Source organism: Drosophila arizonae, chromosome X (genome assembly GCF_054131065.1).
Source record: "Drosophila arizonae isolate 15081-1271.41 chromosome X, UAZ_ARI_1.0, whole genome shotgun sequence".
NCBI classification, from domain to species: domain Eukaryota; kingdom Metazoa; phylum Arthropoda; class Insecta; order Diptera; family Drosophilidae; genus Drosophila; species Drosophila arizonae.
The window spans coordinates 25,172,591-25,187,348 of NC_142927.1; the positions used below are offsets into that span (position 1 = coordinate 25,172,591).

The 14,758-nt window shown below is 43.9% G+C and overlaps 2 protein-coding genes and 1 long non-coding RNA gene across 5 annotated transcripts in view; 2 read left to right on the forward strand and 1 right to left on the reverse strand.

Annotated features, from left to right (window-relative positions):
- Tlk (Tousled-like kinase) overlaps nucleotides 1-10,362 on the forward strand; it is a 54,849-nt gene extending 44,487 nt beyond the window's left edge. Inside the window, exons 1-7 of one of the 2 annotated variants that reach the window (XM_089474609.1) lie at nucleotides 644-1,231; nucleotides 5,502-8,501; nucleotides 8,597-8,775; nucleotides 9,211-9,403; nucleotides 9,491-9,696; nucleotides 9,790-10,009; nucleotides 10,105-10,362. In XM_089474609.1, coding sequence (XP_089330735.1) covers nucleotides 1,088-1,231; nucleotides 5,502-8,501; nucleotides 8,597-8,775; nucleotides 9,211-9,403; nucleotides 9,491-9,696; nucleotides 9,790-10,009; nucleotides 10,105-10,362 — 4,200 coding nt within the window. In that variant the 5' untranslated portion in view covers nucleotides 644-1,087. Of the gene's footprint in view, nucleotides 1-643; nucleotides 1,232-5,501; nucleotides 8,502-8,596; nucleotides 8,776-9,210; nucleotides 9,404-9,490; nucleotides 9,697-9,789; nucleotides 10,010-10,104 lie in introns of those variants that run through there. The other variant, XM_089474608.1, reaches the window with a different exon arrangement.
- Nucleotides 1,450-5,328, reverse strand: LOC149268056 (uncharacterized). Of its 2 annotated transcripts, XR_016271118.1 has the most exons (3): nucleotides 5,136-5,317; nucleotides 4,719-4,743; nucleotides 1,450-4,330 (listed from the first exon to the last, which is right to left on the reverse strand). It is a non-coding gene; the product is annotated as an uncharacterized LOC149268056 (long non-coding RNA). The 2 variants fall into 2 exon arrangements; XR_016271119.1 differs by lacking the exon at nucleotides 4,719-4,743 and having other exon boundaries at nucleotides 5,136-5,328.
- Nucleotides 10,363-10,430: 68 nt separating the features above from the next.
- LOC108618966 (uncharacterized) lies at nucleotides 10,431-13,561 on the forward strand. Its single transcript, XM_089474614.1, has 2 exons — nucleotides 10,431-10,559; nucleotides 10,623-13,561. Exons 1-2 carry the CDS (start codon nucleotides 10,549-10,551, stop codon nucleotides 11,020-11,022), a joined length of 411 nt encoding a protein of 136 aa, XP_089330740.1. The 5' UTR covers nucleotides 10,431-10,548; the 3' UTR covers nucleotides 11,023-13,561.
- Nucleotides 13,562-14,758: the final 1,197 nt, after the last annotated feature.

Sequence of the window (14,758 nt, forward strand, 5' to 3'; positions counted from 1 at the left end):
CAACAACAATAACCTAACTATGTATGTATGCACATTATGGTCGCCGCTGTTAGTGCGCTGCGCTATGTTGCACTGTGCGCCTGCTAACAGTGAAAATTAAAATCGCCTTTGGTTCATGGTTGCGCTGCAGTTCGCTGCTAACGGCAAATCGAAAAACTCGCCGCAGCATTCTAGCATCAGCGTTAGTTACTGCAGCGGCGAAGAGCTTTCTAATGCACACGCAATGGCAAGAGCAACGGTTAGCGGCCTTGCGATTCACACTATACAAGAACAAACGAGAAATGCTGAGAAACTGCGGCAGCGCCAGCAGCAGCGGCAGCGTCAACAGCAGCAACAGCAGCAGCATACAGAATGAACTAAACAATTTAAGTTCACTCGGTTAACAGACAGACAGACATACAAATGCTCAGTCAGCGTCGCAGCCGCTGCTGCCAGCCAGCCAGCCAGCCAGCCCGTTTTCGTTTTTGTTGTAGACTTGCCAATTTTACCTTGCCGCTTCTCTCTAGCGAAACAGTGTCGAACTTAAAGAGCGACTAACGTGACGTGTCGTTGTCGGCGACGAGCGCGCCTGAATTTTTTTTTATTATTTTTGCCAACTTCCTACTATATACAAACACAGCAGGCAAAACCAACAACAACGAGAAATAAAACAAGCAAAAGGCAAACCAAACGATACGAATGCCGAAGCAAAGCGTGTGTGTAACATAAATGCAAAACGTGCAAATCAAGCAAAGTGTGCAAAATAAGCAAGCCAAAAAAAAAAAAGAGAGAGAGGGAAAACATAAATACAAAACACAAAACAGTCGTGTCGGCAAACAACGAGAAAATACGGCAGAGAGAGAGAGCGAGAGTCCAAATAAATCGAGAGAACGCCGGTCGAGCGCTCACACTTGTACATTTACACTCTCATAGCGAGAGAGCGCGAGAGAGTTCTAGCAATAACGCTGCTGCTATGGCAGCTGATTTTTAAAATTTTGCCGGTAAGCGTGTCAGCTGTTTAACGACGGCGACTGCGACATCGGCGTCAGCGTCAGCGTCAACGTTAGCGGCAGCAGCAGCAGCGACGTTTTCTCACTGTTACGTTGCCATGTTAGCCACGGCAGCAACAACGACAACAGCAGCAGCCTCTGCGAGTAACGCCGCACGCAAACGCAGCCGCAGCACCAGCAACAACAACAGCAACAAGAGAAGCGCAGGCAGCGGCGCCGCTGGTCGCAAGCTAACCAAGAGCGTGAGTGTTGTTATTTTTTTTCTTTTCGTTTTGTGTGTGTGTTTCTCTTTGTTTACATTAGCGGCGCTTCGTGCACGTGCTGATGCTTTCTGCTGCTGTGCGCCCAGTATACATTTGCTTAACAGGGGTCTGTTAAACGATTGGGGACACAACCAATGTTAACCCATTGATTGCCCTGTAAGGAAATTAACAGAGAATTTACATCTTCTAAAGAGAAATTAACACACAAACAACTTTATTATTATTTCTATTTTACTTTTGTTTACAGCTTAAATATTTCTCTCTTTGCCAAAGTGTAAATAGAAATAATGAAGTACACAAACCAATCTAATTGGGTTAATGACGCAAATAAGTAAATAATAAAAATTATAGATGTTTACAAATAATCTATGTAGGTCTTCAATATCATAATATTGCTGACTGTTGGGCTATAATGTTTCCATCATAAATTTTTCAAAGCGCGTAGCGTATTAAATCAATGACAATGACAACGACAACATCGAAAAAAAATCCAACTAAATAAAAATGCGAAATAAAAAAATACATAAATTAATTATTCGATGGTGGCTCTGCTCTGCCTCTGCCATGCGTGTTTTCAAACGTTCATTGCCGCTTCCCATTCATTCGTTGCAACGACTCGTGTCTGTTCGGCTCGCTGTCGTTCAACACGACGTCGGAATCGCACGCTAAAAATAAACGGACATAGTTTTTTTTTTCTTTCTGTGTTGTGGGTAAGCAATGAAAACGAAAATTTGCGTGACGTCTCTCGACCTTGACTCATCGATGTGAACTGTTAAACTGTGGCTACGACGGCGACTGTTGTTGCCTGGTGTTGCGCGACGGCGTTGCCAGACGGCTGCGATTGTTATGGCTGTTGTGTGTTGGATGGCAGCCCTAATGTCAACGTCTTGCCTCGTTGATGGCGACAACCAGTTTTTAAACACATACAAATGCACAGATATATACATATTATATGTTTGTATGTGTTTTGTATTTGCAATAAGCGTTATCACAACACGTTGCCAAAAGAAAAAAAACTTGTTCATTGCATGCATGGAGTTGTGCTGCGTTGCTAGAGCTAACTTAGCAAAAAAAAAAAAAAAAAACTGCTGCCCGAAAGCATTTGAAAAATCACCAAATATGCAACGGTTTTCGAGCTGCATTGGAATGCACTCGCAGTCGTAATAGTACTCTCTCACTCGCTCGCACAAACGTACTTATGTATGTATGTACATCTGTGCATTCGCAGTCACAGTCGCAGCTGCAGCTGCAGCAGCAGCAATTGCTGTCGTCACACACACACACAAGTACCCACATGCACAGATGGTGCCAATAAGAAGTGCATACATACGTTATGCTTGTCACTGCCACACCCTCGCACACTGCCCCGTACCCTCATATAAACACACATACACATGCACACGTATAGAAGTATTCATTGAAGAGAGAGGGACGTTGCTCACGCTCGAATTTGGTTTTGTCTCGGCTCGTTCTCGCTACGTCTACATCTGCGACTCGCGGGCCTTTTCGCACGCTTTTGCTTTTGTAGCTCCCATCAACAACATCAACATCATCATAGATTTATCTCATTCGCGCGCACGTGAGTGGAGCAAGCCGAAAAATTAAGTCGTCTTCGTCGTCGTCGCCCATTTCGTTTGCATTTTGGGCTCAGCTCACAAAGTTTGTTATCATTTGTTTCCTTCCTAGCTCTTTGTCCGTTGTTAGTGTTGCCAATTTGGCCAGCTACAACTTTTGTGTGAGTGTATTTGCGTTTGCATTTGCTCATTTTTTCTTATACATGATTGGCAACACTTTTTCCAACGCGCTTCCATCTTCCGCTCTCACTCTCAACAAGGCAACGGGAAACGTGAAGCGGGCAGCAACGTCGCGACGTCCAGCGCCCAGCTGTTGTTATGTTCAGCAACCGCAAACAACGCTGCGACGACAACATAAAGTTAGCTTCCTTCCTTTTTAACGCTATTTGGAGCTAAAAGTGACTGCGGCCCTAACAGAACTGTTGGCAGCACGAACAGGATTAAACTGTTATATGATGAGAAAAAAACTACTTAAATGTACATACTTAAACCGAATTACAAGAACTCTATAGTATTCATGCTTAGAACATTTGTAGATAATAATACATTTTATTTAAATTTATTTATATTTTTTAAAATAATTTAAATTGTAAGTTTTGTAGCTATTTTTTATTTTTTGCTTTATAATTTAAATTGCTCTTATATTCACACAGTCACACAACACTATGTAAATGTATGTTATGTGTATGTATGTATATATATGTATATACGTGTGTGTATAAATACGAACATAATTTGGGCAATGGCGTCGTCAGCGTCGCTGCCAGCGTCGACGCGCTCATCGCGAAATAACAAAGACGCCGGTTGGGTCGCGCTGCTGCTGCTGCCGCTGATTGCTGGGCAATGTTGGAAGTGTAGAAGGAAGAAGAGCGCTCGCAGTCGCGCAGCAGCGTCGTCGCAGCAGAGCCGACGTCGCAGCAGCAAGAGCAGCAGCAACTACAAATAGTTGTTGTAGTTTAGTTTCGGTGTTGTTTTTGGATGGGCGCGCGCGGAAGTCGCAGAAATTTATCAAAAGCAACAGAAACCCAACAGGCCAACGAAGGCCGAGAGAGAGAACGACGAACGACAGACGACGACGACGCGAAGCGGTTGCTGCCTGTCAATCGGATTAATTTTTATTGTACATTTCTTTCCTCGTTTTTGCAAATACTTTGTAGTGCTGTGTAGTGTAGTCGTGCAGTTGTGTTGTGTTGTTTTCTCGACTCCGGCTCGGTTCGGCTCGTTGTACGCTCGCTCTTTCTCACTCTCTCGCTCTCTTTTTTGGTTTTGTGTGTTTCTCACCCCTGCTCTCGCGCTCGTGCTCTCTGTAAATAGCAAAAGCGCCGAGTTTGAGACGTTCGTCGCTGTCGCTGCTGCTGTCGTCGTTGTCGCTGCCGTTGCCCGTTGTCTGTGTACGCGTTTTATTGCTCTTGTTCTTCTTTTTTCACCTTCTTTCTTGCTTGTTACGGGCCGCGCGCACCATTACAAATACGCGTATAACAATTTGCTGCCTGCCCCGAAAGAACTGAAAGAAAAATACAAAAACCAGCCATAAACTAAGTACGCGGCGTGCAAAATAGTCGATTATAATCGTTAAAGCGTAATGTAAAATTCGTCAAAGTGCATAGATATACACAACAACAATGAATGTGATAAATTATAATAGAATGTGAAAATTCATCCATACACATATACGCACACACACACACACACGTCATACACACGCATCATACACACACAGAAGCAAAGCGTATGTGTGTGCAGAAAAATATGCGGCGCTTAAAAAAGGTGAACGGCATTTTGTCATAAATAAGACACACATACACACTCGCATACATACAAGTATATATAATATATATTTATATATACCTTTACTCAATACATATTCACATACAATATACGTTCACACTTACACAAACACGGTCATCCACAAAGCAACTGCAAAAAAAAAAAAAATAATAATAATAAAAAAAATATAACGGAAAGAAAAATAATAATTAAATTGTGTTGTGTAGGGAAAGAAATAATGAGTGCTGGCAAAAAGTAAATACATATGTAAATAATGAAAAAAATGTTGTGTGTTGGGTAGACATAAAATTTGTATTTCGATTTTCAACTTTGTTCTTGTGTCGATTTTTTTCTCATTGTCTTTGCTTTTTGATAAAATATTTCACACATGCAGAAGCGCACACACAAATACATACAAACACTGCTGCTGCTGCTGCTGCATTGCGCTCACTCACACGCATGTCTTGCGGAGCGGCGCTCAGCAGAGTAGCACGCGCTTGCTATGACGTCTCACTCACTCACACACACACATACATACGTACTCGTCATTTTGTTGCCATGTATTTTGCACGTTTCTCTTTCGCTGTTTTCGCTGTTCTGCCATTTTTTTTTTCTTATTTCAATTTGCGGCTCAGCCTCACCGTTGCCACTTAGTTGAGAGGCATAGGTCTGGCAGCGCTGCGCTGCGCTGTCGCCGACGAACCAGCGAATCAAAACAAAAAGTGGTTCAGTGCTGCAAAAGTCACGGCATATCGATAAGCGAGCAATCGAATCGATCATTTGCTCAAGTTCATGTATAAATTAAAAAAGCATAAATAAATTTATATATAAATAATATAGAAATAAAAAAGATGAACGCAACTAAGTAAATTAATATTTGTATTATATTTGCTTGTTTTGCTTTGCAGATGTCCGCCGGCGCTCAATTGCAGATGGCCCCACAGACCACATCGACCCTAAGTCATCATCATCCGAGCAGTCAAGCAGCACAGCAACAGCAACAACAACAGCAGCAACAGCAGCCGCAGCCACAGCAGCAACATTTTGCTAATCATCACAGTACGCAGGCGCAACAGCAACAGCAACTGTTGCCACAGCAGCTAACGCAGCAGCAGCACTTGCAGACGCACACGTTGCATCTGCAGCAGCTCACCACACAACAACAGCAGCAGCAGCAACAACAACAACAACAGCAGCAGCAACAACAACAGCAGGCGGCGGCAGCAGCGGCAGCAGCAGCGGCGGCTTTAGCACAGCAGCAACAGCAACAACAGCAGCAGCAACAGTCGCTGCATCACAGTGCACTGCCGCCACAGCATCCACAGCAGCTGCAACATTTGCATCCACAGCATCCACACGCAGCGCTGCACCAGCAGCAGCAGCAACAACAGCCGCACGGCGCTGCTGGCGGACACAGCAGCAATCCGGACTCGAATATGAGCACTGGTTCCTCGCACAGTGAAAAGGATGTCAACGATATGCTAGGACTCGGCAGCCTCCAACAGCAGCAGCAGCAGCAGCAGCTGAATCCCGGATTGCACTCGAACAACGGCGCCTCCATGCTCGACATGCTCAATGTCCAGCAACAGCAGCAGCAGCAGCAACAACAGCAGCAGCAGCAACTGAATAGCACAGGGCCGGGCAGTGGACCCGGACCCGGACCTGGTCCCGGCCCAGGACCAGGACCCGCCACCAATGCCAGCGGGAAGCAGCCGCGCACGCCCGCGGAGCGCAAACGGAAACGCAAAATGCCCAACAATTCGGACGAGACGGGCAACGGAGGAGGAGGCGGCAGCAGCAGCGGCGGCATTGTCAGCGGGCTGAAGGTGGGCAAGTCGCTGGCATTCCGGGACAGCGCCATGTCGAAGGCGGGCGGCGGCAGCCTGCCGCTGACTCTGGGCGGCGATCGCTGCGCCCTGCCCAGTGGCGGTGGTGGCAGCGGCGGGGGATCGGGCAGTGTCAGTGGCTCCGGGGCGGGCGCTGGGGGCAAGAGCGCGCGCCTCCTGCTGCCGGGCGCTAGCGACAACAAGAAGATCAACGATTACTTCAACAAGCAGCAACAGCAGCAGTCCGGCGGCAACTCGAGTCTGCGGCCACACACGGGCAGCAAATCGCCCTCGTCGGCCACGCAGCAGCAGCAGGTGCAGCAAGTGCAGCAAGTGCAGCAGGTGCAGCAGCAGCAGGTGAACAGCCAGGTGCAGACGTCGAGTGCGTACTCCATACACGGCTATCATTCAACTAGTCCACAGACGCAGTCCCAGCCCGGCCAGCAGCAGGTGCAGCAGGCGGGCGCCGACTTTCATTTCGTTAGCTCGGCGGCGGCGGCGGCAGCAGCGGCGGCGGCAGCGGCCAAACAGCAGCAACAACAGCAGCAGCAGCAGCGCCAGCAGCAGCAGCAACAACAACAGACTTCCAATGCAATGGTTCCTCAGCAGACGCAAATGGGTGTGCCCATGTCGCATGTGGGCGTGGCGCACGGCGTACTCAATGCCGCCAGCCTGGGTCTGGGCGTGGGCTCACAGGCGGCGCAGCAGCAGCAGCAGCAACAGCAACAACAGCAGCAGCAGCAACAGTTGCCCGTGACCACATCGGCGGCCAGTGTGGCCGTGGTGCCCACGCATCAGCAGCTGAGCACGCTCAGCACGCTGGGCACGCTCAATGTGGGCGTGGGCGTCAATGTGGGCGTGGTCGGCGGACTACCACCGCCGCCGCCGCCGATGCCGCTGTCAATGCCAGCGGCCATCATGACGTACACGAAGAGCACCCAGACGGAGGTGTCGCAGCTGGAGCTGCAGGAGCGGGAGGCGGAGCACGAGTCGGGCAAGGTGAAGCTGGACGAGATGACGCGGCTGTCGGACGAGCAGAAGTGCCAGATCATGAGCCACCAGAAGTCGATCGAGCAGCACAAGTCGCACATCGCCAAGTGCATCGATGTGGTGAAGAAGCTGCTCAAGGAGAAGAGCAGCATCGAGAAGAAGGAGGCGCGCCAGAAGTGCATGCAGAATCGCCTACGATTGGGTCAGTTTGTGACGCAGCGCGTCGGCGCCACATTCCAGGAGAACTGGACGGACGGCTATGCGTTCCAGGAGCTCAGCCGGCGGCAGGAGGAGATAACGGCCGAGCGCGAGGAGATCGATCGCCAGAAGAAGCAGCTGATGAAGAAGCGTCCGGCCGAGTCTGGGCGAAAGCGCAACAACAACAGCAACCAGCAGAACAACCAGCATCAGCACCAGCACCAACACCAGCACCAGCAGCAACAGCAACAGAACTCCAACTCCAATGACTCCTCCCAGCTGACGGATCGGCTGGGCGGCAACGCCGGCGCCGGCAGCCTGGACAGCGGCATCGCTGTCGGCAACGCCGCCGTCAATACGAGTGGCGCCGGCGGCGTTGGCGTTGGCGCTGGCAGCGGCGCCGTTGTGGTCGTCTCCTGCGGCCGTGGTCTCTCCCGCTCCAATTCGACGCAGGCGCAGCAGGCGCAACTGCTCCATAATGGAGGCGGCGGCGCTGGCGGTGGCGTTGGCGGAGCTGGCGGTGCAGGAGGATCTGGCGGCAATGTCGGCAGCGGTGGTGGCGGCGGCGGCGGCGTCAGCGATCGGTTATCGGATCGCGGCGGCGGCGGTGCCGGCGGCGCTGGCAGCGGAACTGGCGCAGGAGGCGGCGGCGGCGGTGGCGGCATCGGCGGCAACGACAGCGGCAGCTGCTCCGACTCGGGCACGTTCCTCAAGCCGGATCCGGTGTCGGGCGCGTACACGGCGCAGGAGTATTACGAATACGACGAGATACTCAAGCTGCGACAGAACGCCCTCAAAAAGGAGGACGCCGATCTGCAGCTGGAGATGGAGAAGCTTGAGCGCGAACGCAATCTCCACATACGCGAGCTCAAGCGCATACTCAACGAAGATCAGGTGGGCTATATGGCTATATCCATACAGACATATATATATAGGTATCTCTCAATGGTGTCATGGTGTTAATCCAACTGATTCTCTCCGTCTTGCAGTCCCGCTTTAACAATCATCCCGTGCTGAACGATCGCTATCTGCTGCTGATGCTGTTGGGCAAGGGCGGCTTCTCCGAGGTGCACAAGGCCTTTGACCTCAAGGAGCAACGCTATGTCGCATGTAAGGTGCACCAATTAAACAAGGATTGGAAGGAGGATAAGAAAGCTAATTATATCAAGTGAGTAGAGGCAGCAGCGACGGAATTATAGGACGCCATTATTATAGGGCATTATAGCATCGTGATGAGGTTGAGGTCTCTTCAATTAACCAACTATCCATGTATCTCTCTTTCGATTAACACTTTAGTGTTAGCTCTAATGCAAGCGCATAGGCTGTCGAATCTCTCTCTATTTCATGATCCCTGATCTCTCCAAGAGAGATGAGATCTGCGGACGCTTTCAAGTGGGGCAAGTTGCATAGTTGACTTAGACACTCAAACGATCTCTTCTGGTCTTCTAGTTCTCGTAGGCAATTAGTACGCTTTTGCTAGTAGAAGAGGGCCAAGAACCAAGAGCCAAGAGCCGAAGAGCGTGGGATTTGGAGCATATGTTGATCAGACTTTATAAATATATATATTCGTATTCCCATTTCCATTCCCCCAAATCCCATCTAGACACGCATTGCGGGAGTACAACATACACAAGGCGCTGGATCATCCGCGCGTGGTGAAGCTCTATGATGTCTTTGAGATCGATGCGAATTCGTTTTGCACCGTGCTGGAGTATTGTGATGGGCACGATCTCGACTTTTATCTGAAGCAGCATAAGACTATACCCGAGCGTGAGGCGCGCTCGATCATAATGCAGGTGAGTGTGGGAAAAATCGTAATGACAACACATATATGGAATACTATTCAATGATAATGATAATGATAATAATCCTTACATATTCAGGTTGTATCTGCACTCAAGTATCTAAATGAGATTAAACCGCCTGTCATCCATTACGATCTGAAGCCGGGCAACATCCTGTTGACCGAGGGCAATGTCTGTGGCGAGATCAAAATCACCGATTTCGGTCTGTCCAAGGTGATGGACGACGAGAACTACAATCCGGATCATGGCATGGATCTGACATCGCAGGGCGCGGGCACCTATTGGTAAATGAGCGAGAATGCATATAAAATATACTACCATATCATCGATATCATCTGTTCCATCTATAACTAACAATCCGTATCTCAATCTGTCAGGTATCTGCCGCCGGAATGCTTTGTGGTTGGCAAGAATCCACCGAAAATCTCATCGAAAGTGGACGTTTGGAGTGTGGGCGTGATATTCTATCAGTGTTTATATGGAAAGAAGCCGTTCGGCCACAATCAATCGCAGGCCACAATTCTCGAGGAGAATACCATACTGAAGGCCACCGAAGTGCAGTTCTCCAACAAGCCAACTGTGTCCAACGAGGCAAAGGTTAGCAGAGCGCTGCCCTCCACACATACATCTATATATTTTCTATATGCAACCTTTCTCGAATATTGATTAATGGCTTTCGCTTCTGTTCGCAGAGTTTCATTCGCGGCTGTTTGGCCTACCGCAAGGAGGATCGCATGGATGTGTTTGCACTGGCCAGGCACGAGTATATACAGCCGCCCATACCGAAGCACGGTCGGGGCTCGCTGAATCAGCAGCAGGCGCAACAGCAGCAGCAGCAACAGCAGCAGCAACAGCAACAACAGTCGTCCACGTCGCAGGCCAATTCGGCGGGGCAAACCTCGTTCTCAGCCCACATGTTTGGCAATATGAATCAGTCCAGCTCATCCTAGCTGCCAACTAAACGCAATTCCAATTCATAATTCGCCGCCGCAGCAGCAGCTGCTAGCCACCAGCAACATCAACAGCAACAGCAACAGCAGCAGCATCAGCAACAGCAACAGCAACATCAACAGCAACCGCAACAGCAGCGCATCAACAACAACTACAGCAACAATAGCAGCAGCAGCAACAACATCATGAACAACCCCTATTGCAATCGGCGGCTGCACACCAGCAGCTACTATGCCACCACATTGCTGGATGCGGCCGCCTATTGCTATGAGACTGTGATGGATGCCACACACTACAAACTGCAATCTGTGGCAGCAGCAGCGGCAGCAGCTTCATCATCGACAACAACAATAACTGGAACAACATTGCACTCACATCAACTGCAGCTGCCCGGATTAGCCATGCCCACGTTGGTGACCGGTGTTGGAGCAGCTGGAGCAATACCTGGAGCTGGAGCAACAACCATCGGCAGCAACAGCACCACCAGCACCAGCACCAGTACCAGCACAAGCACCAGCACCAGCACCAACACCACAACAACAACGACGACACGCACCTACCTGGGCATGTACAAGCGCTGGCAGCAGCAGCAGCTGCAACAGCAGGCGCAACTGCAGCAGCAACAGCAATTGTTGCTGCTGCAACAGGAATTGCTGTAGATTGTGCCCAAGGACGTTAAGCGCAACACTGCCAACAGTTAACGAGCTCACTTGCTGCATCTGTTGTTGCACTTGGAGAGGAAGAGCAAGAGCGACAGAAAGAGAGAGAGAGACAACAACAATAACCAGCAAGAACAACCCGAAGAATTTCCACTGACGCCTCTGAAGCAAAGCGCGCCGCAAATGCATAAAAAATTAACAAAAAAAAAAACAAAAACAAACAAAAACAAAAAAACAATACTAAATTAAATACAACTATATATGCATATATAAATATAAATATGTACATGCATACATATATATTAAATGTGATAAACAAGCGTAAAGCAAGAAAAAAAAAAAAAAAAAAACAACAACAAGAATAGCAGAAAGAACGCAAAACAAAGCAAAGACAGCGAGAATTGGTTCGAAGCTAAGGACGAATTGCTGAATTGCTAAACCAAGAACAGAAGTAGAAGGAGAGGTAGAAGCAGAAGCAGATAAGAGATAAGCATAGAAGAGATGTGGAGAAGTGGTGGACATGAGGAGAGATGAAGAGCTACATAGTTGTTTAAAAGGCTGCTAATAACGTGTATTTTTTTTTTTTTTTTTTGTTAACTATATTAAACACAACGTAAAGAAGCAGCAGAAAGTTAATAATAATAATAATTATAATATAATAATTTAAAAAGCTAAAGCAAAAACAAAAACAAAAACAAAATGGTAAATGTAAATTAGCAACTAGTTAACCACAAGAAGAACGCGCCGACAATGGCGTCTGATATCCACAAAAGAAAATCGTTTTTCTTTGTATTACAAAAACAAAAATATGATAAAAAAAAACGAAAAAAAAAAAACAACTAATACTTAATAGTAACAGGCAACAACAACAAGAGCAACAAAAAAAAAAAAATTATAGCAAAAATTAGCGTAGATTGAGAAAGTGAGAAAAATGCAACAGATAACAGAAAACAGATAACAGTAAATAGCAGAACAGTTGTTACATTAACAGCAGTAAGAGCAACAGTAACATGAACTTAACATACACACTCACACACACACATACTGACACACAATGGGTTTAGTTGTAATGTTGTTCACACACTCTCTCTCTCACACACACACACACACACACGTATATGTTTAGAGCTATGAATTGTTTTATTTTGTTTACTCGAGTTTGCCTTAATACATAACTCACACACATTATAGAAATAATACATTTATACATACATTATACAATTATATATACATTATATATAAATACATTACATTACATACATATAACGATAATTATGCGAATAATTTGTATACTCTGATTTTTGATATATCCAAAAACGAATTCGTATTCCTCTACAACTCCCACACATGGCCCGCCTTTCAAAATTGTAAATTTGTTATTTTTAACACCATTTTTAAATGAAATTCGAACTCGAAATCGTTTTTGCATTTAAATATTATAACATTTATTTTGTATCAAAATCCTGTTACCTCCCAAAATGCTAATCGATTATACATATATTTCTTTCACACACACACACACAAACACCCTGAACAACAACAACAAAACCCAAGTAATGTGCAAAAAGAAAAAAAAACTAGCAAAGATAAAAAAAAAAAATGGTTTATACAGAGCAAGTGAGACAAGGAGTACACAAAATGAAGCAGAAATAGTTGAAATATTTATAAATAATACAAATCTGAAAAAGATCATTTTTATATATGCCACGCAACAACAACAACAGCAACAACATAAAAGAAACCGCTAAATTTTCAACAAGTTGTACCAACTCTTAAAAGTATATATATAAAGAAATCACATCTGAAAGAAAAAGAAAGAAAATTACTTCTTATTAATATAATAACTAATGTAATAGTTTTTATTATGTATGTATATATATGTATATGTATATATATATGTATATATACATATATATATATTATATAAAATATTTTTTTTTTAAATTTTAAAACATAATTATAATGAACTATTGCGTAACAATGTATTAAATATTAATATCAAAGGCATATTAATATAAATATATATATACATATATATATAAAAAGAAAAAGAAAAAAACATTTAAAAATATGAGAAAAAAAAAAACAAACTACCACGCTAAATGTTTCAATAATATATATATATATAGAGATATATATGTATGTAAAGCCCATATACATAAAGCTTTGCCCGAAAGCAAAGTAATCGAAACTAAAATGTTGAGATATGGAAAGATAGCGATAGAGCGAGCAAGAGAAAGGGAGAGATAGATAGAGATGCCAGATAAAGTTGATATATGTAGGTTCTGGGGCGGGTTGGGGACTCTTCGTCGGGCACTTTCAATGGCACCCAAATTCCACAGCTTTTTTAAGCCGAAGTCAAAAAGAAAAAAATAAATTAAAAATAAAAAAAATAAAAATAAAATTAAAGGCAAAGAAGTTAGGTAGCAAGAGACAGAGACAGAGCTGTAAAGAAAGTGCAGGAGAGAGCATAAGAAAAAATAAAGTAAAACAAAAATAAAACATTTTTTTCTTTAGTCAATACAAAAAAAAACAAAAATATGAAAATGAAATAAAAATTAGGTTTTAGTGCGCTAAAAAAGTAAATATGAAATATTGCAAAGCGAAACCGAATGAGACAGAGACAGAGACATAGGGTAGACAGAGACAGAGATAGGCACACATGAAACAGAAAGCCGAAGCCAAGAGTAGAGTACAGTGAACAGAGAGTAACAGCAACAGCAACAGCTGAAGAACAAGCAAAAACATAAAAACAAAAACAAAAACAAAAAAAAAAAAACGTAGCAAAGAAACTGTAAATATTAAATATACATATATATAATTGTAATAATACAAATAATAAGAATAATTAATTTATGCCTAATTACAATTTAATAAATTCGATGAAAGAGCCACAAAAAGCAAAGCAAAAAATACAGCAAAAAGCGTAAAGCGAAAATCGAGAACCATTTCAAGAGATGCGTACTAATTATATAAATTATATTATACATACATACATATGTACATGTACGTGAGCGTACTTTCCTTTAATTTTAGCCAACAGTCTTAAGTGTGAACTTTTTTTTCTTATACATATATACACACACACACAGGCACATATATAATATATATATGTATATTTATATATGTGTATATATTTTTTAATTATTGTCACGTAAATAAATATTGTAATTTAAATCTATGTTTAATACAACTATAATTATTAATTTTATTATTATTATTATACATATAATTATATATATTTTTATTATTATTATGGAATGATTTTTTTTCTTTTTTTTTAACGATCGGAGTGTGTGTGGGCGTTGATTTGATTATGATTTGACATAAGCGAACACAGCGAGAGCGAATCTATTTGTAAAATGCACATTAAAAAAAAAATACCACATACATATATGCATATGTATATATGTATATGCATATATTCGAAAAGAAACAAAAACTATTATTTTTATTATTATATATTTTTTTTTAATAGTTTCGGTTCGCAAACTGAACAGAAAAGAAAAAAAAAAAAAAAAAACAAAACAAAAACAAACAACAAAATAAACAAAAACAAAATGTTTTGAAAAAAAAGAAACAAGTTTTTTATGATTTATTTTAATTATTAGTTTTTTTTCCCAATTTCTTTTGCATTAAATTTGAAGAGAACAAGAAAAACACGAAGAAATAAAAATTTGACAAGGCATAAAATAAAGCATAATAACTATTAAGTGTTTAAATAGTACTAACTAAA